At 33.0% G+C, this 26,937-nt stretch overlaps 1 protein-coding gene and 2 long non-coding RNA genes across 3 annotated transcripts in view; 1 reads left to right on the plus strand and 2 right to left on the minus strand.

Annotated features, from left to right (window-relative positions):
• The window catches only part of LOC128168564 (uncharacterized), a 104,338-nt gene that overhangs the window by 54,618 nt on the left and 22,783 nt on the right, over positions 1–26,937 (minus strand). The window lies entirely within an intron of this gene.
• Positions 1–26,937, plus strand: part of LOC128168565 (uncharacterized) — a 104,335-nt gene that overhangs the window by 47,503 nt on the left and 29,895 nt on the right. The window lies entirely within an intron of this gene.
• On the minus strand, positions 5,377–8,987 carry LOC128168563 (uncharacterized). Its single transcript, XM_052834752.1, has 3 exons — positions 8,428–8,987; positions 6,220–6,367; positions 5,377–5,918 (listed from the first exon to the last, which is right to left on the minus strand). The coding sequence occupies exons 1-3, from the start codon at positions 8,705–8,707 to the stop codon at positions 5,696–5,698; spliced, it is 651 nt and encodes a 216-aa protein (XP_052690712.1). The 5' UTR covers positions 8,708–8,987; the 3' UTR covers positions 5,377–5,695.

Genomic DNA, 26,937 nt, shown 5'->3' on the forward strand with positions numbered 1-26,937 from the left:
GTGTTTAATATATATGAACTCAAAGAGGTGAACTATTTCGGTATAAGTGGAGGACTTGTGAACAATGGTCACCATCTATCCCTTATTACATCTGCAGTACGACGGTGTAGACCTCAGCACCTAATTGTTTTCATTGGAGGCAATGATTTGGACTCGAGTGAACTAGATTTTAGTTTGGAATGTATTGTTTCTAAATTGACTGCCTATGGGACTCAACTTAAAAGGTGTTTCCATTTAAAGTCTGCTACCGTGCTGAGTTTTCTCCCTAGAGAAGTTACTAGAAATTATATATATATATATATATATATATATATATATATATATATATATATATATATAGATATATATATATATATATATATATATATATATATATATATATATATATATATATATATATATATATATATATATATATATATATATATATACATTTTATATATATCTTATTTATAATCAACGAGTCAAAAAAGAGGATTCGCGGAAAGTCAAAAACCAATCTTATGCAACGGGGTTCATCTTAATGACTTGGGGTTCCATAAACTGTTTAGACAGATTAGAGGTGTCATATTAATTCAGCTAAGACAGGAACCCAAGCCTAGTCCTTCTGTAAACAGCAATGACGACAAGGGCTTCTAGTTGTAAATATTGCTTTGTAACCACCCATCGTGCAATTTTATTTCCCATAATTTTGTTTAATAAGTCTGATGTGAACAATGCGGTCACACTTCAAGTAATTAACATTTTATCAAGTGTTCCTTAAACCTTTAACAATTTTATTAGATTAGCCTTATGTTTGTAATATTATCTATTTAACCTGATATGTTTATTTCAGTTCAAAACATCCAGATCAATCTGCAGACAAGACTTTGCATCACTTGTTATAATTTGTTTGGACACAGGTAACAGCTTTGATTTTTGGTCTATGACAATTTACCAAACAAATACCAGAATATGAATATTTCTGAAAATTTAAAAGCTATATCAGCTTATTTGAATGAATATAAGATACAGCTCCAATGCTATGGCGGCAGGAGCAATGATACATGTATGTTATAATAAGCAGGTTTGCAATGTTTACATATAAAACAGAGCCTCAGGCTATGCTAAGGAACTAAATTGGTGTACAAGTTGCAATGTTTATATATAAAATGATTTAGCTTGATGCAAGTATGCAATCAATTACTTTCGTCAATGTCTTCGAATACATTGCATGTCGTGATGCTGTTTAGCACAAATGTACACCTCTAATGCTATGGCATATGTAAGTTATAAAACTACTAAATGTATGGCAGAATTCTTTCTGCTATAAGCAATGTGTTATATCATTTATAAAAAGCTTAACACTAATTGTCTGAGAGCATTATATATATATATATATATATATATATATATATATATATATATATATATATATATATATATATATATATATATATATATATATAACTACGGTTCCCGGCTTAGCGCCGGAGTATGTAAAATCACTGTCTTGCAGGCTGTCGGTTAGAAAGGAACTTTTGCAAATATTTTCTATGATTTTTACGCGCTAATATGTTAGAGTGGACTAATCTAAGGGTGTTCTTAAGATTTCAAAAGGTTTTGAGAGCTGATAAAAAAGATATATGAATTTTAATTTTCACCATCCTCTAAGGAATATGAAGTAGTTTCAAAAATTTTTACTTTAGATGCCTGCAACTTTTTTTCACATTTGACCAACGTTAGCGGCCGTTAAGGGGGAAAACTGTAGCAGTCTTATTTACATCTACGCTGTTATAATGTAAATAATAAGTAAACATAAGTTAAGAAAACTCAAACATATGTATGCTTTAGTGTTTGAATAACAGATTAATGATTTAAAAAGATGGAATATTACATTGATATCATTGGAAAAGTTTCTCATACAGGGTATCGTCTTGTTTACTATATGACTGTTATATAGCTTGTTGTCGATCGTTTTTTAATCATTCATTTTTTTGCACATAAGGATAGCGCAAATGTGCAAATTGTTGTCGTTTCAAAGAAATCGTTGTCTCTTATATTTACTTCAAGTAACAAAACATGCCTTAAGTTTGATTTAAATAAACAAAAACGCCGTAAACAATGTATCGCGCAGTTAGTTTGAAAGAGTTATCCTTCGTTTTAACCCACATTATATATAAATCAAAGTACTGAGAGCATTGCCAGTCTTGCGAGTCATAATTTGATTATTTAAAAAGCTTAACTTCTTACCTTGTACATGTAATTGTGTCCTCCGGCAACAATGTATGTATGTAAAAATAAATATTTTTAATATATGTTACGCCCACAGTGATCTGATAGTTTTATTGTTTTTAATCAACAAATTTAATTTAAAAAGAGTTCATTAATAATATACTCGTTCATATTATTTCTATGATTTTCCTATTAATTTGAGGATCGACTTTTGTCAAAAAAATATAATAAGTTGTAGTAGTAAAAGAAGTTGTAGTAGTAGTAGCAGTAAAAGTATTAATTATCAAATAAAAGGTAAATCTTTTTAAATCAAGGTATTATTGTTTCAACATTTGTTATATAGTTATCATTAACATCGTTTTAATAACCTTTTTTCATATATTATAATTGCATTAAATCATCAAATGAGCATTAAGTGTTTTATCCGCTCATTAGATTTGAGTTATATCACGAAGACGAGGTCAGAAAATAGTTCAATTTGTAAAATAGGAACACAGAATTACTGTTCATATAAAAAAAAATGGCAGGAGTTAACAGTAATTTATGGATGTAATGGGCTGAAACAGATGAAACCGTTTCTATATGAAGACATTGATTATAAAAATACATGTAATAAAAACATTTTACTAATAGACTTATGTAAGCACTTTAATCAATAAGAACTATTTCTTTTCAATAGATTCATTCGTCTATATAAGACTGCACATTTTAATAGCAAAAAATTCAGCACTTACCTTGATAACAAAATACATTGATGTCAAAAATTAAATATTAACTAAAGATTAAAATGCTATAAAATGAAAGCTATGAGAATGAAATATTCGTCTACAAAAAACCCATTTAATTCATTCATCTATATACATTTAATCTGACCGGCTTTTCTATGGCAGGTAAAAATAATAACATAAAGAACATTAAGAACCAGGGCTGGGATTCATAAAGATACTTAAACAGCACTTAAGTGTAAGAAAATACTTAAACTCATAAAAAATACTTAAGTCACGCTAAGAATTTGTTTTAAACTTAAGTTTTATTCATAAAACAACTTATGCCTAAGAAAAATCTTAAGCAATACTTAAATCTAAGAGTCCTCTTGAGGTGTCTTAAAGTTCTAAGAAAAACTTAAGTTCAAAATCAAAATGGCTGCCATCGGAGCACACAGAAGATGTTTTCGCAAAAGAAAAGACTGTTTGGTAGAGTACAGTGATGCTGAACTTGTTGAGAGGTACAGATTTGATTCAGCCGGTATCCGTTTTCTAGAGGGGTTGATTGGTAACGAACTTATGAGTGGTTCACGCAGAAACTGTGCACTTTCTCCACTGCAGAAAATTTTATTAACACTTAGATTTTTAGCTACCAGTAAAATGCAGTTGTGCAATGGAGACGACATGGGTGTCTCGCAGCCTACTGTTTCTAGGTCAATTACTGCAACTCTAAGATGTCTCTCTTCTCCACGAATTTGTGCTCAGTTTATTAAATTTCCACTAAATCTTCAGGAAATTCGCAAAAACCAAGAAGAGTTTTTCAAAATCGCTGGGTTTCCTGGAATTGTTGGGGCCATCGATGGCACACATGTACAAATTATCGCTCCTTCTCAATACGAAAACGAATATGTCAACAGACATCATTACCACAGCATCAACACACAGGTCGTCTTTGATCCATTCCACAAGATAATTGATGTCGTAGCGAAATGGCCAGGCTCAACACATGACGCTAGGATCTTGAATGAGAGTGGACTCAAGTCATTGTTTGACCAAAACAAAATCCCTGTGCATACGCATTTGCTAGGAGACAGCGGGTATCCTTCAAAGAGATGGCTCCTAACTCCATTTTTGCGACCAAACCAAGGTTGTCAAACAAACTATAACAGGTACGTTTCCCATTTCACATAATTCTCTGTCAGGTAAAAGCTAAGTAATGTCTAATATATACATCCACCCTGTCCATACATGATACAACCAACACGAAAAAAGCAGCGAAAAAATGGCCATGACCGTTCTACTTTCGTTTTCCTGATAAGCGCCCTCTGGAGACAGCAGTGCTAAATATATACATAACATGGGGCGGATCAATGAATTTCATTCCACCAAAATTTTATTTCATTCAAAACTGTCACTGTACAGAATATAACGGGATGATATGGCATTTTGCTGCTAGTTCTACATTACTGTTTAAACTATCTCTCTCTATCAATTTAGGAAATTTCCCATTTATATTTTTTTTAATTGGGGGGGGGGGGGGGGGGGGGAGTAATATCATTTGGTTAATTTGATTTTTGAACCATTAAGAATTATTTTCCCTAGTATATCATTTCAATATCTAAAAATATCCACACATATACATGTAATTATATGCCTATATAAGTAGTCATATACTTATATCATAATTATAAATTGAAAAGCAACATATGTACATGGTAATTATAATCTTTGCGGGGGAATATTTTACAGAAGTATTATTTTAAATTTGACAATTTCAGAAAAGAATCATTTAATCTGTGTGAGACCATTCACTTCATCTGTCAAGGGTTCATATTAATTATATAATTCCAAATCTTTTATATGCTGAGATTTATCAGAAATAAAGTGCATCAACATGTTCTGAATTTAAAATGCACCTTGCTGCTGATGCTATAGCTTTTACTGGACATGTGTATAGAAGTAAGCAGAAAGAAGCTTACAGTAATTCTTAGGCATTTATCTGCCAAGTAGTATCATTGAGCTGCTTAATAGGGATCTGTTAATTAGTGTTCTTATCTATGGAATTTGATAATTTTTATGATTAAAAAATATGCATAATTTTTTATTTTAAATTTCAAAGATATGTTAAAGAATTGATTTATTAAGGGTATTTTATAGGGCTCATAAAAAGACAAGAAGTATTGTGGAGAGAGGCATAGGACAGCTTAAGAGAAGATTCCACGTTCTGCATGGAGAGGTTAGATTATCCCCAGACAAGACTTGCCAAGTAATTGTTGCTTGTTGCATCTTACACAATATCTGCAAAGACAGACAGATACCATGCCCCCTGGATGGTGACCTGGATGACAATCAGCAGAATGACGGGCTGAATGTACAGAATGGTCAACAGAATGATGGAATTCGTTACAGACAGCTGTTCGCTGAAACTCACTTTTGACTGGTAGGCATTTGAGTGAAAACAAACATACATGTTTTAAAATATTCAGGTTTTTTTTAAAATAACATTAACAGCAACAACAACAACAACATTTGTATTAAAATAAATTTCATAAAATATCACATAAAAATCACTAGTTGTACATGTAGATGATCATCATAGGTGCACATATTTCAAGTCTTTCTTACTAAATTCATTGATTTAACTACTGAATCTCTAAAATTTGTCATAAATACTATTTCTTTTAAATTTAACTTTACATTTCTATTGACATTTTACTTCATTATTTATATAAATTAATTTCTGTTTTACTAATGGATTGAATGGACATAGTTTTTTTTCATTCCTCTTTCTTCAGCTTTTTGATTTTCAACTCTAGATACTGAACTTCTAATTCTAGCTTCTTCAAAGTCAGTTCCTCAATTTTCCTTTTAGGATTAGAGCAGTTGGTGCGACCTCTGCTTAATGGCAGCATCCATGAAGATGGAGATGGCGGCGGAGGTGATTCTGGGTCCAGAATGTGGGGAACTGTATCTGGTGGTCCCTCAATAATATTGATCCCACTGCAAAAAATGTGAAGATTAAAATTTTGTTTGTCTGTAGATGTTACCATATTTGGAGTTTTATGATTTTATGATCTTTGCAAAAACATTTTTTTATAAATATTTTATTTCATACTTGGAATGATTGATATCAATGAAAAGTCATGAAATATGCCTATCTCAATAAATTTCATCAGTTTTGTTCATACAGCTCAAGTTACTTATTTTTCTTTATATATACCTTTTTCTATGAATTCTTGATACCAGTAATTTTAAATGAGATTGTTTAGTCACACACGCATACTAGTGTATATATTCTTACACTGGCTCTTCTCCAATAAGTCCGCCCAACTGAATGATAGAGGTGTCCAAACCTCCGGGAATACCAGACAGGCAAGTGTTGTTTTCCCCCACCACATTTGAAACAGCCATGGCGATTGTGCTGAGTGTCTTTTGGGGAGGACCACCACCTTCAATCATCAATTAATCAATTGAGAATAGTACACAGCAACATAATTTGATATGCAAAATAACAGTAAAAGATTATACAAAAATTCAAAATATATTGCGATTCCATCTAATTGTGATCATAATTTCTTTATTACATTTATACATGTGGTATTTATAATCATAATTGAAATCCAAGTATTATATTTTCATGTGTGCATGCGCAGATCTAAAAAGGGTCTGTGGAAGCCCCCCCCCCCCCCCCCCCCCCCCCCCCGCGGCAGAAAATTCATATTAATTTTATTAAGGTGGCTCTATACACCCACAGTTTATTCCAATTTTCAATAGAAGACCACAAAACATATACTTATCAAATATTAAAATGACGATAGGGATTCTATAGGTATTTTAAAAGAATTTTTTAATGTTTTGTCGTGTTTTTGTAAAATATTTTTTTTAAAGACAACAAATTGAGAGAAATTATTTTGTCATATGATGGATATTTCCGTCGGACACATAAAAAAAAATAACACTTCTTAACATTCAAAAATGTTATTATTGCAATTTTTTTTAGTATTTCCCCAAAACATATTTTTTCATATTTTCTTACTCTGTTGACAAATCATCTGAAAAAGTTGCTTGATATTATAAGAAAATGTATTTTAATAAATGTGAAATAAAAAATTGAATGAAAACAATTGCAAATAAACACAAAAAATATTTTAAATTTAATTTGGTATGAAAGTTCCTCATGTAAGGGTTATCGTTCCTAAGTCCCAAGGCCCAAACACCTTGGGGACTTTTCATTTCTGAGTTGAAGAAAATTTCCTAAATATAATGTTGGAATGATAAATACATGCATATTTCATTATAGACTTTGCCCTGTATAAGTGAATATATTCGCTTTAGTGCAAAACTAAGTCAAATAAATAAAGGGGAACATTGACTAGGCTAATAGGATTTATGTATCCCAACCTGAGAGAAATGCAAAGCAACCCTCTCATCCCCGTTAGGTGTCGATATTAATGTGCATTAAAGTATATCATAATTGAAATATTTTCACCTGTTTAGAATTTTCTTTCACGGTATTCAACCAAAAAATACGTTTTAGAAATTTTTGGAAAGTTAAAAAATTTACTGTCCTCAACGGGAATCGAACTCATGACCTACTGGTTTGTAGTGAACCCACTAACCCACTGCGCTACGGTGTAATATATCGATGATGCTAAAGAAACTCTTAAAAAATTTATACTTGATTTTATTGTTTATTTCGATAAATAATACCACACAACGTGAAGGTGTCACATACCACATTACTTGTAAGTAATGAATTTTCCAATTATCAAATTAAATCTATCCATTTAACAAATTTTTCAAAATAGCGATTCCCATACAATTCACCTCAGTTTAAATCAGCCAGTACCGGAAATGCATGTTTCCAGATTTACTTTTTTGCGTACTGCGTCATCAAAAAGTGGTGTATAGAGCCACCTTAAATTCCTAATGTCCATATTTTTCCATGGAAGGAGGGTTTTCCAAGGTTTGACATTGTGAGGGGATCCAAGGCATAGTTACAACTTGATTTTAAATAAATTTCCCGGGGTTGGGGGTCAAAACGCCAATGACCCCCCCCCCCCCCCCCCTTAGGTCGGTGCATGTATTTTTTTCAGTGTTAATTGTTTACAATTTAATTTCCATTGCTTTTGCATTAAAAAAACAACATTGTTTAACACAAGGCCTCATACAACTTCTCATTTGTGGTTTAGCTGAACATGATAATGAATAACACACCGAAAATGTGAATTGTTCAAATTTGGCGATCCACATTTCCTCGGTTATAGCAAATGAATTCGATCGGAGTTTATACAAATCCTTTCGCGGCAAATTTTGTATTGTACAGGAAATATTAAATTGATTAGTCTTTTTTATTATACAGTGAATCAAATTATATATAAGTATAGGCCTACATTGTATCCTTCAATTGTCATTACTGAAACGAAATAAATGTGTATCATTGTATCATGCAATTTGTATGCGAACTTAAATTTTGAAAACAAGCTCAATTTTGTGCGTAATAACAAACCTGTTCCAGTCGTAGCTCTTCTGTGATCAGATATCTCTGATTTAGATTTAGAGAAAATGTTGTGCCATTTCTTCTCAACCTCTGCAGCGGTTCTACCGGGCCCAACACCCATGGCAGTCAATGAAACTGCAATGTTTCGCCACATCCGGCTTTTCATTTCTGAAGTCAGCGATGGTCCTAATTTCCCCCTCAATATCTGCTTATTTTCATCGACTAGGTTTGTTAGTGCTAGCGTTTCATCGGCATTCCAATTGGGTTTTCTTTTCGTCTGCGAATCCATTGTTTTGACTTTTTCCCGTCTGCTAATTCACGTCACAGTCTTAACTTTTTTTACCTCTTTCACAAAAGAGCGCGTTTGTAGGCAAGGAAAATTCCGGGAATTTGTAAGTGTTGTCATGGAGCTTTGACTTAAGTACATGAATTTCTTAAGTTTATACTCAGTTAAGAATTATGTTTAGTATTTTTATGAATTTGTTCTTAAGTTTTTTTCTTAACTAAGAATTTATTTAACACTTAAGTGCATTTTTTAAGAAAAATCTTAGAATCTTTATGAATCCCGGCCCAGGAAGCTGCATTCGTATCGAGAAAATAACTTTTTTTGCATTTCTATAAGTAAACATATTTTTTTTAATCATCAAAGAAGATTTTCGATATAATTAATTCCTTTTTTTTTTGGAGGGGGGGGGGGTAGATTTCATAGATACAAAAATTTATCAGTATGTTTATAAGCAATTGTAATTTCAAATGTAATTTGGAAGAATACATATAGAACTTTAGATTAAGAGTGAATTGAAATACAATTAAATGTACATTGATAAAACTGTTATCAAACAGTATTTTTTTTTAGACAGAAAGCATTTAAAAATAATGTATATGTCATTATCTCTAAATGAAATTTAAAGCTCGGGACATTAAAAAACATCTTGCTGCTTTGTAAGTAGTCACGCCTTAAATAGAAAATATCTTTTACGAGTATTATGACGCGAGGCAAACACGTCAACACAGTTTTATTTCTAGGGTATTTGATCCTGGCGAAAACTATGAATTTCCCAGAATTGATAAATACCAAATTTATATTTTATATATTTTATAGTTTTAATAACAACGAAGGACCAAAAATCTCATATACAGTTTATTTACAATAAAAAAATAACAAACTGTCAACCATCTAAAAAATCCTTAAAACGAAATACAATTTCAAAGCAGAGCGCCACGGAGGTAGTATCAGGTGCCTAGGAAGAGTGAACATCCTGTGCTGACCGGTCACACCCGCCGTGTGTTCTTTGTCTTAATCGGGAGAATAACGGAAAAGTCCGTAGACAACATGGTGAATAATTATGTTCAAGCAATTAGTACGAAAAACGTCAGTCAGCATGCGACCCAGATACTCGATATATTGAGTCGGCATGCTATAAATCTAAAAATAATAATTTGATATTCTTCATCTAATAAACAAAAATACACAATAAATAGATTATTAATCAATGAAACACCTCGGAAAATGTTGTGGTGATGTTTGGTGATTTACTTGGCAACCCAATCACACAGACTCCACCTTGGTAAATATTTAAGTGGACTCGGTAATTAACCAAGTAACCAAACTACCAAAATATTTTACCTTGGTTAATATTTAGGTGCAAACCGGTTAATTTTATATAACAGGGGAAAGATAGCCATTTAATTAAAGGCTATCACTATATTATTTATCAAACAGTCCTTGGTGTGGAATAATTTTACCAAGAACGTCGGTAATATAAATAGTGCCACTCGGTAAATCCAAATAAATAAATAATGTAAAACTTAATTACAAATCTATCTAGTGCCCGTCTAGATTGAGCCTCCGACATCTTCAACACTAGACTACACCGTTTTAGGCAATTTACATCTATTCATACGGACTACTCTACCCCTGCAAAGGCATTTACAGATTAATAAAGTTGCTGGTGAAGTATGTTCCCCTCCCAGACAGCACCCCACAGTTAATCTCGAGAAGTTTAAGGGAGGTTACAAATTAAAAAAAACAACATATCAATCAGTTCATAAATAAATATTGTAGCAATTCACTATTATCATGAACCATGTAAAATTATACAATTAAATGGTTAACAATACATTTAAGGAAGGGGTCTTCTCGTTGTCAAACATACTTCTTATAATAAGAAATTCATGAAATTTTGACACAGTTAAACTAATCATATTACCAAATAACTTATCAGTTTAATCAAATTAAACCTTTTTTGTTTTCACAAAAAGGTCAGGTCAAGGTCACTACCTTTTTCCTCAACGTAAAGGATGATAAAAATAAGTGTTGCTCTTTGAAGTTCTGTAGACATTTGTTTAAGATTTGAAGATTCTATTCTTCAATGAAATGATAGAATATCAGAATGTCTATCAGCTTATACTACTAAATTGGAATAAATATTTAAACTAAAATTGATATTGGTTAGCCCGTATATCCTCTAATTTTCTTAAAATTTTATTATTTTTTTATGCTTCCAATAATAAAATATTTCTAATTTTATGTATAATGAAGACTTTATATAAATAAATAAATTGACAGAAAAGCTAATATATTGACCCTTTAATAAGAGAGAAAACTGATTTTAGTGATTTTTTCACAAAAATCAATGTATAGAACGGGAGCGTTAAAAGGTTTAGAAAAATGTAATTTGATAGGCAGATCATATTTCAAAAACATATTCTGAAACCCAAGTATCATATCATCAGTTCACATTAGTAAAAAAAAATTCAACATTAAGGGTGTTGTTTACTCAGGGTTTGAGTTCTCGAATTCGGATTGTTATAAAGCTCAATGTCATGAGTAAAATTTGTTCTAAACACAAAAAGTATCTGTGAAATGAATTATTATTGACATAACATTTGATATTTCTACTATATTATGAAATTATGCCAAAACGAAAATAGACTTTTAGTCAAACAGAGGAAATTCGGACTAAATTTTGCAGATTTTGTTTTCTGCTAAAACACTTTTGGAAGTACTCTAATATTAAAGTTAAGATTATATATTTTAGTCTATATAATTTTGCATATTTTCTGGTAGTTTTTCTTCATTTATTCATTATAATAACCGTATGGCATAAATTCAAAAATATTGAAATATGCTTAAAAACGAGAAAAGACACCATATCTCAAAATGTTGATCATTGACCTCATATAAATTATATGCCAACAGAATAAGATCAATATAAGTAGTTTAATACTATAAATGTTTTTGTATTATCATCATTCAACTTTTTGTAAAATTGGACCAAAAATGGGTAGGAATTTGAAAAGTGATAGAGGAAATTCGGACTGGAATATTTATAAAAATTGTGAAGGAAAACCTAATTCTTTGTATGTATTTAGTGTTATTGCCATTCATGAATTGTATTTCATTTTCAAAAGTGTTGAGCAATTTGTATTATTTTCACAATTAAGAAAATCTTAATCATAGTGTAAAATTTTAAGTGATTTTCCTTTAATTTTCCAAAAATATACAATGGACATTAACTCAAAAAGTAGGTCATTGACCTACTTTTTTGAAAAAATGAAAAATAACACTACAATAAAAGGTCTATAACACACAATAGTTGGTTTTTCATTATCATCAGTGGAATTTTTTTTCATTCTGAGTAAACGTCATCCTTAATGTTATTGTTTTAAAATGCTAAAATAGACTCATTAATCTGCAGCCATTCTGAATTGCAAAACATGTGATATTTTCCTACGCCAATATTATGCCAAAAAATATAGTCCTTGTTAGATTCTAAACATTGATTACTTTTTCTATGCCAAGTTGATTTAATGAACAATTAATCAAATTTACGTTTGACAAGTCGAAAACCAGAAAAGATCCTTTCCTTAAAAATATTATTAAGAATTGCATACCTTTTGTAACGTTGCAGCGTTAAACCATTTAAACACATTTTCTTACGATTTATTTTTTTGCAAACGGGATTTGAAGTGTAAAATTTGATTACGCGATTTGACTTCGTCAAGGCAAAGTATTTTGTGGATGCACTCTGTCCTGTTTGACAATCTTTAGCTAAACGTATGACTCTTTGTCAGATTGGTCTTGTGAATGCCCAAAACTATTGGTTTACGAGTTAATTATTTTGTTTGGAGATACATAATATAAAGGATCAACTTTAGGCCCCTTTAAACTGATAATCGCAAGATGACATTCTGTGGACATACCTTTTTTCAAATAATAATCACTGACGAACAAGCTTAAACTGTTTGCCATTGCACTAACATTTGAATTAAAAAGCAAGCATATTGATGTCGAAATAAAAAACCAAATAAGGGAGTTTTGACAATATATTCTCATCCATTTCCTACCTTTGCTATTTTAGATTATATAAGTGACGTGCATTTAATTATCTCTGGAATTGTTCATTCAAGTGTATCATTTACACTTTATTGTGTATAAAGTTTGTATGCTTGGACACTTTTATACCGAAATACCGAAATGAATGTTCCTATTTCAGATGAATAAACACATATGACACTTTACTATAACAAATTATTAAACACGTTTTACATAAGCCTTTTCCTACAGTCAGCAAACATTCTGTTTCAATTAACTTCAATCGTGTTGCATCAAAGTTTTCAAACTCCCAACTAAATTTCGTTCCAAATAGGTTCACAATTTTATGAGCCTCTTGAGGAGTTAAGATGCACTCAGCTTCAAATTATCTAGTTTTAAGTTTATCTTTGCTGAAAGCTCAATAATGTCTTCTGATCACATTTTGTCTGTCGTCCGTCTTTATGTCTGTCTGTGTGTCCATCTGTCCGTAAACTTTTCACATTCCCAACATCTTCTCCAACGGGCCACTGGGCCAATTTCTACAAAACTTAGCACAAATATCATTAGGGAAGGAGGATTCAAAGTTGTTACATTTAAGGACCACGCCCTTTTACAAAGGAAAATAACTAGAAATTATTGAAAATGTTCGTGAATTTTTTTATTAAAAACATTTGGCCAGGAAAGCCGAAACTTATGTAGAGGCATCCTAAGGTAGTTTGGATTCATAGTTGTGAAAATTATGATGGAGCCACGATGGGACGTCGAATTTTTACATAGGAATATATTGAGGAAAGCTTTTAAAATCTTCTCAGAAACCTTTCAACAAGCAAAGCTGAAACTTATGTGGAAGCATTCTTAGGTATAGTATAATATATTCAACGCGGGTATGATAAGGCAACTTTCAGCGATCAAATTCCTCTGATCAATATGACGTCACAATAAGCAGCATGATGTCATATTTTACTCAGAAACTTGTCGATTTTAACTTTATCTCTGATTTAAATTATAAAAACTACAGGCATAAAATATCACAAGAAACTCTTCTAACTGAATATATCTTCGATTTCTCTCTATTATGTATAATTATCATTGATGACGTCACAAGCATGTTTAATAGAGAAGATCATGTCGGGAGACAAATCATCGGAATGCAGTGTAAACAATGCCTAAATAAGACTTATTCAATACAGATACATAAGATTTAGATAACTGTCAGTTAGGATATTATCAGGATAATACAGGCATGGGTATTTTGTTTATTCAGCGAGTTTTATAAGGTAAGCAGAGCAGAATGACATTTATATGGCTCGACCAGCCTTTCCTCTGCCAGTCTGTACAAAAAAGGCAAAGGTGTAACACTACCCCGGATATTATGAAAGATGACTTTGGTAAATATCAACGGTATATGACCTAAACTACTTGAAAAGTGCTGCTAGAATCCTGTGCTTGTTGTTTTAAACGAAAAATACGTAGTATTTTCAATGCAATTATAGAAGTTGAGAGGGTTTCCGATAAATATTTACAATATTTATTTTATGCGATTAACAATAGGATTCTAGCAGTAATACTAATAAACATGAACTAATTGCCGATCGAATTATTGTAGCAAACATACAAATGAACTTCGGGGTAGTGTTACACTTTTTGATTATTTTTTAAGGTAAAAAAGTGATCTATTTTTAACTGTCACATGATACCATGGTACGACAGCTTCAAAGATCGAGTCGATTCCGAAGTAGAAAAATAAAATCCTGGTGAACACATTCACTTGGTATTAATATTCAGCACTGTTTTCATAAAAATAAACAGTTTTTAAATTGATCATAATTTTGACGGTCATTAAACTCGGAGTTGCCTTAACCTACCCGCGAACCTTTTGAACATCCTGATTCCCCGGGGTAGGGTGAGACCACGGCGGGAAGGCGAATTTTTACATAGGAATATATAGAGTAAATCCTTAAAAACATTCTTCTAGGAAATCAATCAACCAGCAAAGCTGAAACTTATGTGGAAGCATTCTCAGGTAGTGTAGATTCAAATTCAAATTAGGACCCCCGAAGGTATGATGGGACCACAACGGGAGGTCGAAATTTTACATAGGAATGTATTAAGTAAATTTTAAACAAAAATCTGTTCAGAAAACAATCAGCATGGACAGCTGAAACCTGTGTGAAAGAATCCTCAGCTTGTATAAATTCAAATCTGTTTAACTCATTATATCCGAGGGTAGAATTGGATCACGACAGGGGGAACTTTTAATAGGAATATATAGATAAAAAAAATTCTTAAAAACCATTTGCTTAAAAAAAATGCAACTTTATCGGAAACAACTTCAGATAGTGTAGATTCAAATTTTTTTAAATCAAAATCCTGAGGAGTCGGTTGGGGCCAATCTTGGGCATCCCATTGTACTAAGGAAAAAAATTTAATTATTCACAAAACCTGAAATGTTATCACATACATGTATGGTTTTACCCATATGCAAGCATTTTGTCACATTGCTTATTCTTGTAAAATGTTAAGACTTTCGCGTCTGGACGATTCTTGGGTCTCACAAGGAGTTTAAAGTTTAATGTAGATTTATTTCTTAAAGAAAGCAATTGTTTAGAGGTTTTTTTTTAAATCTGCAATGCTCAAAATGTATTTTGACTATAGAATCATCATATTCAAATGGCACTTGATTATAAACATAGGAACAACCAGGTGGAAAATAGATTTTTATTTATAAAGGGTTGACATTTATTATACCATATTGTCTATATATGTTGTATGATGACTCAATTAAGCTGGTTTTATCATGCCTATTGTTGCTCAGGTGTGCGATATGGCCCCTGGGGTTCTTGTCATTATCGACTGATAGAAGTTAAGATATGGCAAAACATATAGCTAGCGCTAGTTATCAAATGAACAGTCCCATCTACGGGGCGAAATTTTGGTGTCCAAGCTTTTGCGTCTTTTTTTTTTTGTTTTTCTTATCGCTGTTGAATACAAAAAGGGAACACATTAAAGATTTTCCTGATTAGCAACAGCTGGATGGCAACAGTAATTGAGTAAACACTGTCTTGCCGGTGAACAACCTTATTTCAAATAACTATCACTTTAGAACAGTCTTAAACGGATTCCCCTTTGCGCTCACATTTGAATTGAAATTACCTATAAGAAGGTTAGTAAAATACATACAGACCCTGAAACGTACTACTACACCACACGCTCGCTGCACGCTCGCTACCCGCTCGCTAAACGGTTCACACGAAACGCTGAACGGTTTACACGAAACGCTGCACGCTTTGCCCGAAACGCTAAACGATTTACACGAAACGCTGAACGGTTTACACGAAACGATTCTCGCACGAAACGATTTGCTCGCTTTCCACACGCTTTGGACACGCTTTTATCCTGATCGATTCGGGTCCTCTCGGATTTTTACCCTGACTCTGTTAGTAAGAATTAATTTTAAGAAAAAACGAAATAATAGAAATACTGATATTAAAAACATATATGTATAGAAGTATTGAATTTATTAATTAAATTAATTTGGTACTTATATTTAAAGCAAAAAGAAAATTATTCAGAGAATTCGCCAAAAATATTACTTCTATAAATATATTTATTGCTCAAAAGAAATATCCATGATTCTTATTAGTGTCGTAAATAATAAAAATTCCAGAGAAAAAAGTTACCGTAACACAATATGCAATACCAAAAATAAAATCCGTATGATTACAAACTGAAATCGGTTTTTCAGTATTCGGCGGGATTTGTTTTTTCTTCTCACGTGAATATTTTTATTGGTTTCAGAGAATACGATGTAAAAATACTAACTGTAAATAAACCTGTAATTATTTACATTGATAATTTTGAAAGTTATGTAAAATGAAATTAGTCACATAAGTTAGAAAATGCTATAAAACAACCGATTATTTTTTTTTACGTCGAATCATTCGCGTAAATAAATGTTCCGTACATAATATCACAGAAAAAAATCAATGGATTAAACAATAAAGAAAGTTGTCATTACTATTTCGCATTTCGGAAAGAACAAAAAATAAAAAATGATTTAGATTTTTGTCTCAATGTTCGTATACATAACCGGCGCCCCGCATAAAGGCGTACAATATATCTATCATAATTTATTTGAATTAAGTACCATGCATATAGATTCCCATTATAATTAATTGCATGTGTACATTTTAGGAAAATTTCAGTGTGTTAATTACTTGTAGTTTTCCGTTATCAGTGTTTAAATAATTAGAATAACTACTTGTAGAACTATTTTTAATCGGGATTCAGAAGAATTTACTTCCCGCATTTCATAGAAATGAACAGTATATTTTCTTGATATGTTTACATTTAATTTTGTTCAAATTAATGTTAAATAATCTATCATTGAAATTGTGTGCATCATCAAATACTGATTCCGACTACCTTGAAGTCATTAAATTTCTATTGGCTATTGACAAAAAAAGAGACGCGTGACCATCCAATGAAAACGAATACACAGAGTTTGATTGACAGGTTCAGCCAGGTGCAGGTCTACCCGATGTCCGAGATTATGTGTACTGGTTGTATACAGCCGAATAGTCTCAGTCTTCTTTTAATACGCGTACTTTTCTTTTGTTTGTTAATTAATTAATTTAATTTTGTAAAAATATAAGTATATCATTTCTTATACATGTAGATTTTTTTCACGAGAATATCTCAAAGGAGTTTTGCCAATCACAAACAGTTTAAAGTAATGTTTAACACGAGCGCTTATTTGAAACAATTAAATTGTCAGAGAGTTCCGAATGAAATCTGATGAACGTTTCACACGGTTCTCGCACGCTTTGCCCGAAACGATTTACACGCTTTGCCCGAAACGCTGCACGCTTTGCCCGAAACGCTAAACGGTTTACACGAAACGCTTCACGATTCACACGAAACGCTAAACGGTTTACACGAAACGCTAAACGGTTTACACGAAACGTTTCTCGCACGAAAGTCGCACGCTTTTTTGGTGTAGTAGTACGTTTCAGGGTCTGTAATTAGAATATTAGAGTGTCAACAATCAAGTCTCTTCCATTTTTTTTTCTTTACAAAATTACATGCTTTAAATTCATTCTAATTGGATAATTTTCAAACAAGTGCATCATTTCTGCACTTGCTCTGCCTTATATCAAGTTTGGTGCTTGTGGTATCACTTGTGATCTACTGTGTACTATGAAGTTTGTGTGCTTGTGTTGTTTTGACAACAAAACAGTCACAAACAAATGAAAAGCATGCAGGTTCGTGAATGTTGCTACTTCAGATGCCTGAAAGACAGTGAAAAGTCACAATTGATAACAAACTTTTTAAAAGTGTTAAAATCGTATCGAATCAACGTTGCCCAACTCTCAGCTAACATTTCGTTCCCATTGTGTTCACAATTTGTGGTACAAGTACATACTTTTCACGTCTAATCTCGACAAGTAAAAGAGATTTTTAGCAACACAAATGTAACAACAGTTTGTGCTACATTGAAACTGCGCATGGCTTGAGACTTTTCAGTTTTCATTTATCTAACTGCAAAATCGATAGATTTATATCAGTGCCCACCAGAGGGATTCGAACTCAAAGACATGGCTAAACATAAAGCTAGCGCTTGTTATGGAGTCAATTGTAACAACTTCTGGACGTGCTTTTAGTGTCGAACCTCTTGCACCTTCTGTTTCTTATCGGTATTGAATATATATCGGAATCATATTTGAAATATTTTGATGGCAACAGTTATCGAGTAAACACCGTCTTACCTGTGAACAACCTTATTTCATATAACTATCACTCTATATAAAGCTTAAGGTGACTCCTCTTGCCCTCACATTTATTGAAATTGAAATTAACTATAATAAGGTTGACGACATACATTCTTGGAGTAATAGAGTGTCGAAAATGAAGCTTGATCTAGTTCTCACCTTTGTGAATTTCATGTTTAAGTGTTGCACGGTTTATTCTAATTGTAGAATTGTTAGTAAGGTGTATCCTTTATGTTCTACTGTGTATGAGGTTTGTGTGCTTGTGGTATTTTGATAACGAAATAGTCAAATAAACAGCCTGCAAGTCCGTGAATGTTTATACATCAGATGCCTGCAAGACAGTGAAAAATCACACTTGATCACATACTATTCAAAAGTGTTAAAATCGTATCGAATCAACGTTGCCCGACTCTCAGCTAACATTTTGTTCCCATAGTGTTCACAATTTGTGGTACAAGTACATACTTTTCACGTCTAATCTCGACCAGTAAAGGAGTTTTTTAGCGACACAATTGTAACAACAGTTTGTGCTACATTGAAACTGCGCATGGCTCCAGACTTTTCAGTTTACATTCATCTAACTGCAAAATCGAGTGATTTATATCAGTGTTCGCTGTAGGGATTCGAACTCCAAGACATGGCTAAACATAAAGCTAGCGCTCATTATGGAGTCAACAGTAACATCTTCTGGACGTGCTTTTATTGTCCAACCTCATGCGCCTTTTGGTTTTTGTATTACCATTGTATTTATAATGGAATCATATTTGATATAGTTTGACGGCAACAGTTATCGAGTTAGCACCGTCTTACCTGTTAACATCTTTATTTCAAATAACTATCGCTCTAGATAAAGCTTTAAAGTGTTGTAAATTTTTATCTAATTGGATGAGTTTTATAAAGATGTATCCTTTATGTTCTAGTGTGTATGAGATTTGTGTGCTTGTGGTATTTTGATAAGGAAATAATCACAACAAAATAAACAGCCTGCAAGTCCGGGAATGTTTCTACTTCAGATGCCTGCAAGACAGTGAAAAATCACACTTGATAACAAACTATTCAAAAGTGTTAAAATCGTATAGGTGGCAGGGGATAGTTTTTTTGGTTGAGGAAATTTGAGGCAGATAGTGCTCATATATGAGATTTAATTTTTCAGTGGGTTTTTAAATTTGCTAAAATTGGTTTGCATGCAGGGGACACATGGTCCCGACTCTGGAGAATTTTTAAACATTTCAGAATAAAACAAGTACAACCTACATATAGCACTATTAAGAATAGCCAGGGACGGTCTCAAAATATTCTGAAAAATTGCCCTTTTTTCACATTTTCACGGGTCCAGAACCACGCTCCAGTCCCGAGCAACTGCCATAAACTACCATAGGATTGGTAGCTTAATGTATACCCATGCAAATAATCACCAATTGATGGGGGGTCAATCACCTTCTTTTCGAGTGACATTTCGTGTTCTGAACCCACCCTACTTTTCAAGCACAAAACCGAAAGTGAAAATTATGGCCACAGTTTCGCATTTTCATTCCATATCTGATGAAAAGTGCTACCAGTATTAAAGTGTCATATATCAATGAAATTGACATGAGCTCCTCTATCCACAAAATGAATGCAATAAATATTCTAGCAATTTATACCCCTCAAATAACCAGCCAAACCCCAGGTTCTCCCTTTATTTCAAAATTTTGAACGGGTCTTTCCTTCAAAACTATCCCCTGCCATAATAGAATCAACGTTGCCCGACTCTCAGCTAACATTTTCTTCCCATTGTGTTCACAATTTGTGGTACAAGTACATACTTTTCACGTCTAATCTCGACCAGTGAAAGAGAGTTTTAGCAACACAAATGTAACAACAGTCTGTGCTACATTGAAACTGCGCATGGCTCCAGACTTTTCAGTTTACATTCATCTAACTGCAAAAGCGATTGATTTATATCAGTGTCCGTTAAAGGGATTCGAACTCCAAGACATGGCTAAACATAAAGCTAGCGCTCGTTATGGAGTCAACAGTAACATCTTCCGGACGTGTATTTAGTGTCCAACCTCATGCGCCTTTTGGTTTTTGTATTACCATTGTATTTATAATGGAATCATATCTGATATAGTTTGATGGCAACAGTTATCGAGTAAACACTGTCTTACCTGTTAACGACTTTATTTCAAATAACTATCGCTCTAGATAAAGCTTTAAAGTGTTGTAAATTTTTATCTAATTGGATAATTTTTATAAAGATGTATCCTTTATGTTCTAGTGTGTATGAGGTTTGTGTGCTTGTGGTATTTTGATAAGGAAATAATTACAACAAAATAAACAGCCTGCAAGTCCGTAAATGTTTCTACTTCAGATGCCTGCAAGACAGTGAAAAATCACACTTGATAACATACTATTCAAAAGTGTTAAAATCGTATCGAATCAACGTTGCCCGACTCTCAGCTAGCATTTTGTTCCTATAGTGTTCACAATTTGTGGTACAAGTACATACTTTTCACGTCTAATCTCGACCAGTAAAAGAGAGTTTTAGCAACACAAATGTAACAACAATTTGTGCTACATTGAAACTGCGCATGGCTCCAGGCTTTTCAGTTTACATTCATCTAACTACAAAAGCGATTGATTTATATCAGTGTCCGCTAGAGGGATTCGAACCCCAAGACATGGCTAAACATAAAGCTAGCGCTCGTTATGGAGACAACAGTAACATCTTCTGGACGTGTTTTTAGTGTACAACCTCAATACCTTTTGTTTCTGTTTTTATTACCATTAAATATATATGGCAACAGTTATCGAGTAAACACCGTCTTACCTGTTAACGACTTTATTTCAAATAACTATCGCTCTAGATAAAGCTTTAAAGTGTTGCGCATTTTTATCTAATTGGATAATTGTCATAAAGATGTATCCTTTATGTTCTAGTGTGTATGAGGTTTGTGTGCTTGTGGTATTTTGATAAGGAAATAATTACAACAAAATAAACAGCCTGCAAGTCCGGGAATGTTTCTACTTCAAATGCCTGCAAGACAGTGAAAAATCACACTTGATAACATACTATTCAAAAGTGTTAAAATCGTATCGAATTAACATTGCTCGACTTTTAGCTAACATTTTGTTCCCATTGTGTTCACAGTTTGTGGTACAAGTACATACTTTTCATGTCTAATCTCGACCAGTAAAAGAGATTTTTAGCAACACAAATGTAACAACAGTTTGTGCTACATTGAAACTGCGCATGGCTCCAGACTTTTGAGTTTACATTCATCTAACTGCAAAATCGAGTGATTTATACCAGTGTTCGCTATAGGGATTCGAACTCCAAGACATGGCTAAACGTAAAGCTAGCGCTCGTTATGGAGTCAACAGTAACATCTTCTGGACGTGTTTTTAGTGTCCAACCTCAATACCTTTTGTTTCTGTTTTTATTACCATTAAATATATATGGCAACAGTTATCGAGTAAACACCGTCTTACCTGTTTACGACTTTATTTCAAATAACTATCGCTCTAGATAAAGCTTTAAAGTGTTGTAAATTTTTATCTAATTGGATAATTTTTATAAAGATGTATCCTTTATGTTTTAGTTGGTATGATGTTTGTGTGCTTGTGGTATTTTGATAGGGAAATAATTAAAACAAAATAAACAGCCTGCAAGTCCGTGAATGTTTCTACTTCAGATGCCTGCAAGACAGTGAAAAATCACACTTGATAACATACTACTTAAAAGTGTTAAAATCGTATCGAATCAACGTTGCCCGACTCCCAGCTAACATTTTGTTCCTATAGTGTTCACAATTTGTGGTACAAGTACATACTTTTCACGTCTAATCTCGACCAGTAAAAGAGATTTTTAGCAACAAAAATGTAACAACAATTTGTGCTACATTGAAACTGCGCATGGCTCCAGACTTTTGAGTTTACATTCATCTAACTACAAAAGCGATTGATTTATATCAGTGTCCGCTAGAGGGATTCGAACTCCAAGACATGGCTAAACATAAAGCTAGCGCTCGTTATGGAGTCAACAGTAACAACTTCTGGACGTGTTTTTAGTGTCCAACCTCAATTCCTTTTGTTTTCTGTTTTTATTACCATTAAATATATATGGCAACATTTATCGAGTAAACACCGTCTTACCTGTTAACGACTTTATTTCAAATAACTATCGCTCTAGATAAAGCTTTATAATGTTGCGCATTTTTATCTAATTGGATAATTTTTATAAAGATGTATCCTTTATGTTCTAGTGTGTATGAGGTTTGTGTGCTTGTGGTATTTTGATAGGGAAATAATTACAACAAAATAAACAGCCTGCAAGTCCGTGAATGTTTCTACTTCAGATGCCTGCAAGACAGTGAAAAATCACACTTGATAACATACTATTCAAAAGTGTTAAAATCGTATCGAATCAACGTTGCCCGACTCTCAGCTAACATTTTGTTCCTATAGTGTTCACAATTTGTGGTACAAGTACATACTTTTCACGTCTAATCTCGACCAGTAAAAGAGATTTTTAGCAACACAAATGTAACAACAATTTGTGCTACATTGAAACTGCGCATGGCTCCAGACTTTTGAGTTTACATTCATCTAACTACAAAAGCGATTGATTTATATCAGTGTCCGCTAGAGGGATTCGAACCCCAAGACATGGCTAAACATAAAGCTAGCGCTCGTTATGGAGTCAACAGTAACAACTTCTGGACGTGTTTTTAGTGTACAACCTCAATACCTTTTGTTTCTGTTTTTATTACCATTAAATATATACGGCAACAGTTATCGAGTAAACACCGTCTTACCTGTTTACGACTTTATTTCAAATAACTATTGCTCTAGATAAAGCTTTAAAGTGTTGTAAATTTTTATCTAATTGGATAATTGTCATAAAGATGTATCCTTTATGTTCTAGTGTGTATGAGGTTTGTGTGCTTGTGGTATTTTGATAAGGAAATAATTACAACAAAATAAACAGCCTGCAAGTCCGTGAATGTTTCTACTTCAGATGCCTGCAAGACAGTGAAAAATCACACTTGATAACATACTATTCAAAAGTGTTAAAATCGTATAGAATTAACATTGCTCGACTTTTAGCTAACATTTTGTTCCCATTGTGTTCACAGTTTGTGGTACAAGTACATACTTTTCACGTCTAATCTCGACCAGTAAAAGAGATTTTTAGCAACACAAATGTAGCAACAGTTTGTGCTACATTGAAACTGCGCATGGCTCCAGACTTTTCAGTTTACATTCATCTAACTGCAAAATCGAGAGATTTATATCAGTGTTTGCTATAGGGATTCTAACTCTAAGACATGGCTAAACATAAAGCTAGCGCTCACTATGGAGTCAACAGTAACATCTTCTGGACGTGCTTTTATTGTCCAACCTCATGCACCTTTTGGTTTTTGTATTACCATTGTATTTATAATGGAATCATATTTGATATAGTTTGATGGCAACAGTTATCGAGTAAACACCGTCTTACCTGTTAACATCTTTATTTCAAATAACTATCGCTCTAGAAAAAGCTTTAAAGTGTTGTAAATTTTTATCTAATTGGATAATTTTTATAAAGATGTATCCTTTATGTTCTACTGTGTATGATGTTTGTGTGCTTGTGGTATTTTGATAAGGAAATAATCACAACAAAATAAACAGCCTGCAAGTCCGTGAATGTTTCTACTTCAGATGCGTGCAAGACAGTGAAAAATCACACTTGATAACATACTATTCAAAAGTGTTAAAATCGTATAGAATTAACATTGCTCGACTTTTAGCTAACATTTTGTTCCCATTGTGTTCACAGTTTGTGGTACAAGTACATACTTTTCATCGTCTAATCTCGACCAGTAAAAGAGATTTTTAGCAACACAAATGTAACAACAGTTTGTACTACATTGAAACTGCGCATGGCTCCAGACTTTTCAGTTTACATTCATCTAACTACAAAATCGAGTGATTTATACCAGTGTTCGCTATAGGGATTCGAACTCTAAGACATGGCTAAACATAAAGCTAGCGCTCATTATGGAGTCAACAGTAACATCTTCTGGACGTGCTTTTATTGTCTAACCTCGTGCGCCTTTTGGTTTTTGTATTACCAATGTATTTATAATGGAATCATATTTGATATAGTTTGATGGCAACAGTTATCGAGTAAACACCGTCTTACCTGTTAACATCTTTATTTCAAATAACTATCGCTCTAGATAAAGCTTTAAAGTGTTGAAATTTTCTATCTAATTTGATAATTTTTATAAAGATGTATCCTTTATGTTCTACTGTGTATGAGGTTTGTGTGCTTGTGGTATTTTGATAAGGAAAAAATTACAACAAAATAAACAGCCTGCAAGTCCGGGAATGTTTCTACTTCAGATGCCTGCAAGACAGTGAAAAATCACACTTGATAACATACTATTCAAAAGTGTTAAAATCGTATAGAATTAACATTGCTCGACTTTTAGCTAACATTTTGTTCCCATTGTGTTCACAGTTTGTGGTACAAGTACATACTTTTCACGTCTAATCTCGACCAGTAAAAGAGATTTTTAGCAACACAAATGTAACAACAGTTTGTGCTACATTGAAACTGCGCATGGCTCCAGACTTTTCAGTTTACATTCATCTAACTGCAAAATCGAGTGATTTATATCAGTGTTCGCTATAGGGATTCGAACTCTAAGACATGGCTAAACATAAAGCTAGCGCTCACTATGGAGTCAACAGTAACATCTTCTGGACGTGTTTTTAGTGTCCAACCTCAATACCTTTTGTTTCTGTTTTTATTACCATTAAATATATATGGCAACAGTTATCGAGTAAACACCGTCTTACCTGTTAACATCTTTATTTCAAATAACTATCGCTCTAGATAAAGCTTTAAAGTGTTGTAAATTTTTATCTAATTGGATAATTTTCATAAAGATGTATCCTTTATGTTCTTCTGTGTATCAAGTTTGTGTGCTTGTGGTATTTAGATAAGGAAATAATCACAACAAAATAAACAGCCTGCAAGTCCGTGAATGTTTCTACTTCAGATGCCTGCAAGACAGTGAAAAATCACACTTGATAACATACTATTCAAAAGTGTTAAAATCGTATAGAATCAACGTTGCCCGACTCTCAGCTAACATTTTGTTCCCATTGTGTTCACAATTTGTGGTACAAGTACATACTTTTCACGTCTAATCTCGACCAGTAAAAGAGAGTTTTAGCAACACAAATGTAACAACAGTTTGTGCTACATTGAAACTGCGCATGGCTCCAGACTTTTCAGTTTACATTCATCTAACTGCAAACGCGATTGATTTATATCAGTGTCCGCTAGAGGGATTCGAACTCCAAGACATGGCTAAACCTTAAGCTAGCGCTCGTTATGGAGTCAACAGTAACATCTTCTGGACGTGTTTTTAGTGTCCAACCTCAATACCTTTTGTTTCTGTTTTTATTACCATTAAATATATATGGCAACAGTTATCGAGTAAACACCGTCTTACCTGTTTACGACTTTATTTCAAATAACTATCGCTCTAGATAAAGCTTTAAAGTGTTGCGCGTTTTAGTCTAATTGGATAATTGTCATAAAGATGTATCCTTTATGTTCTACTGTGTATCAAGTTTGTGTGCTTGTGGTATTTAGATAAGGAAATAATCACAACAAAATAAACAGCCTGTAAGTCCGTGAATGTTTCTACTTCAGATGCCTGCAAGACAGTGAAAAATCACACTTGATAACATACTATTCAAAAGTGTTAAAATCGTATAGAATCAACGTTGCCGGACTCTCAGCTAACATTTTGTTCCCATTGTGTTCACAATTTGTGGTACAAGTACATACTTTTCACGTCTAATCTCGACCAGTGAAAGAGATTTTTAGCGTGTATGAGGTTTCGCTTTCATGTGTTGCACGTTTTATTCTAATTGGCGAATTCTCATAAAGGTGTATCCTTTATGTTCTACTGTGTATGGTGTTTGTGTGCTTGTGTTATTTTGATAACATAATAGTCATAACCAAAATAACAGCCTGCAAGTCCGTGAATGTTTCTACTTCAGATGCCTGCAAGACAGTGAAAAATCACACTTGCTAACATACTATTCAAAAGTGTTAAAATCGTATAGAATCAACGTTGCCCAACTCTCAGCTAACATTTTGTTCCCATTGTGTTCACAATTTGTGGTACAAGTACATACTTTTCACGTCTAATCTCGACCAGTAAAAGAGAGTTTTAGCAACACAAATGTAACAACAGTTTGTGCTACATTGAAACTGCGCATGGCTCCAGACTTTTGAGTTTACATTCATCTAACTGCAAACGCGATTGATTTATATCAGTGTCCGCTAGAGGGATTCGATCTCCAAGACATGGCTAAACGTAAAGCTAGCGCTCGTTATGGAGTCAACAGTAACATCTTCTGGACGTGTTTTTAGTG

The sequence above is a fragment of the Crassostrea angulata genome, unplaced genomic scaffold (assembly GCF_025612915.1).
Source record: "Crassostrea angulata isolate pt1a10 unplaced genomic scaffold, ASM2561291v2 HiC_scaffold_14, whole genome shotgun sequence".
Lineage (NCBI taxonomy): Eukaryota > Metazoa > Mollusca > Bivalvia > Ostreida > Ostreidae > Magallana > Magallana angulata.

Coding starts and splice junctions, on each gene's coding strand:
- LOC128168563 (XM_052834752.1), bottom strand. CDS start 8,707: ATGGATTCGCAGACGAAAAGAAAACCCAATTGGAATGCCGATGAAACG. Junction 6,368..8,427: donor AAGAGCTACGACTGGAACAG/GTTTGTTATTAC, acceptor TGATGATTGAAG/GTGGTGGTCCTCCCCAAAAG. Junction 5,919..6,219: donor CTTATTGGAGAAGAGCCAGT/GTAAGAATATAT, acceptor CATTTTTTGCAG/TGGGATCAATATTATTGAGG.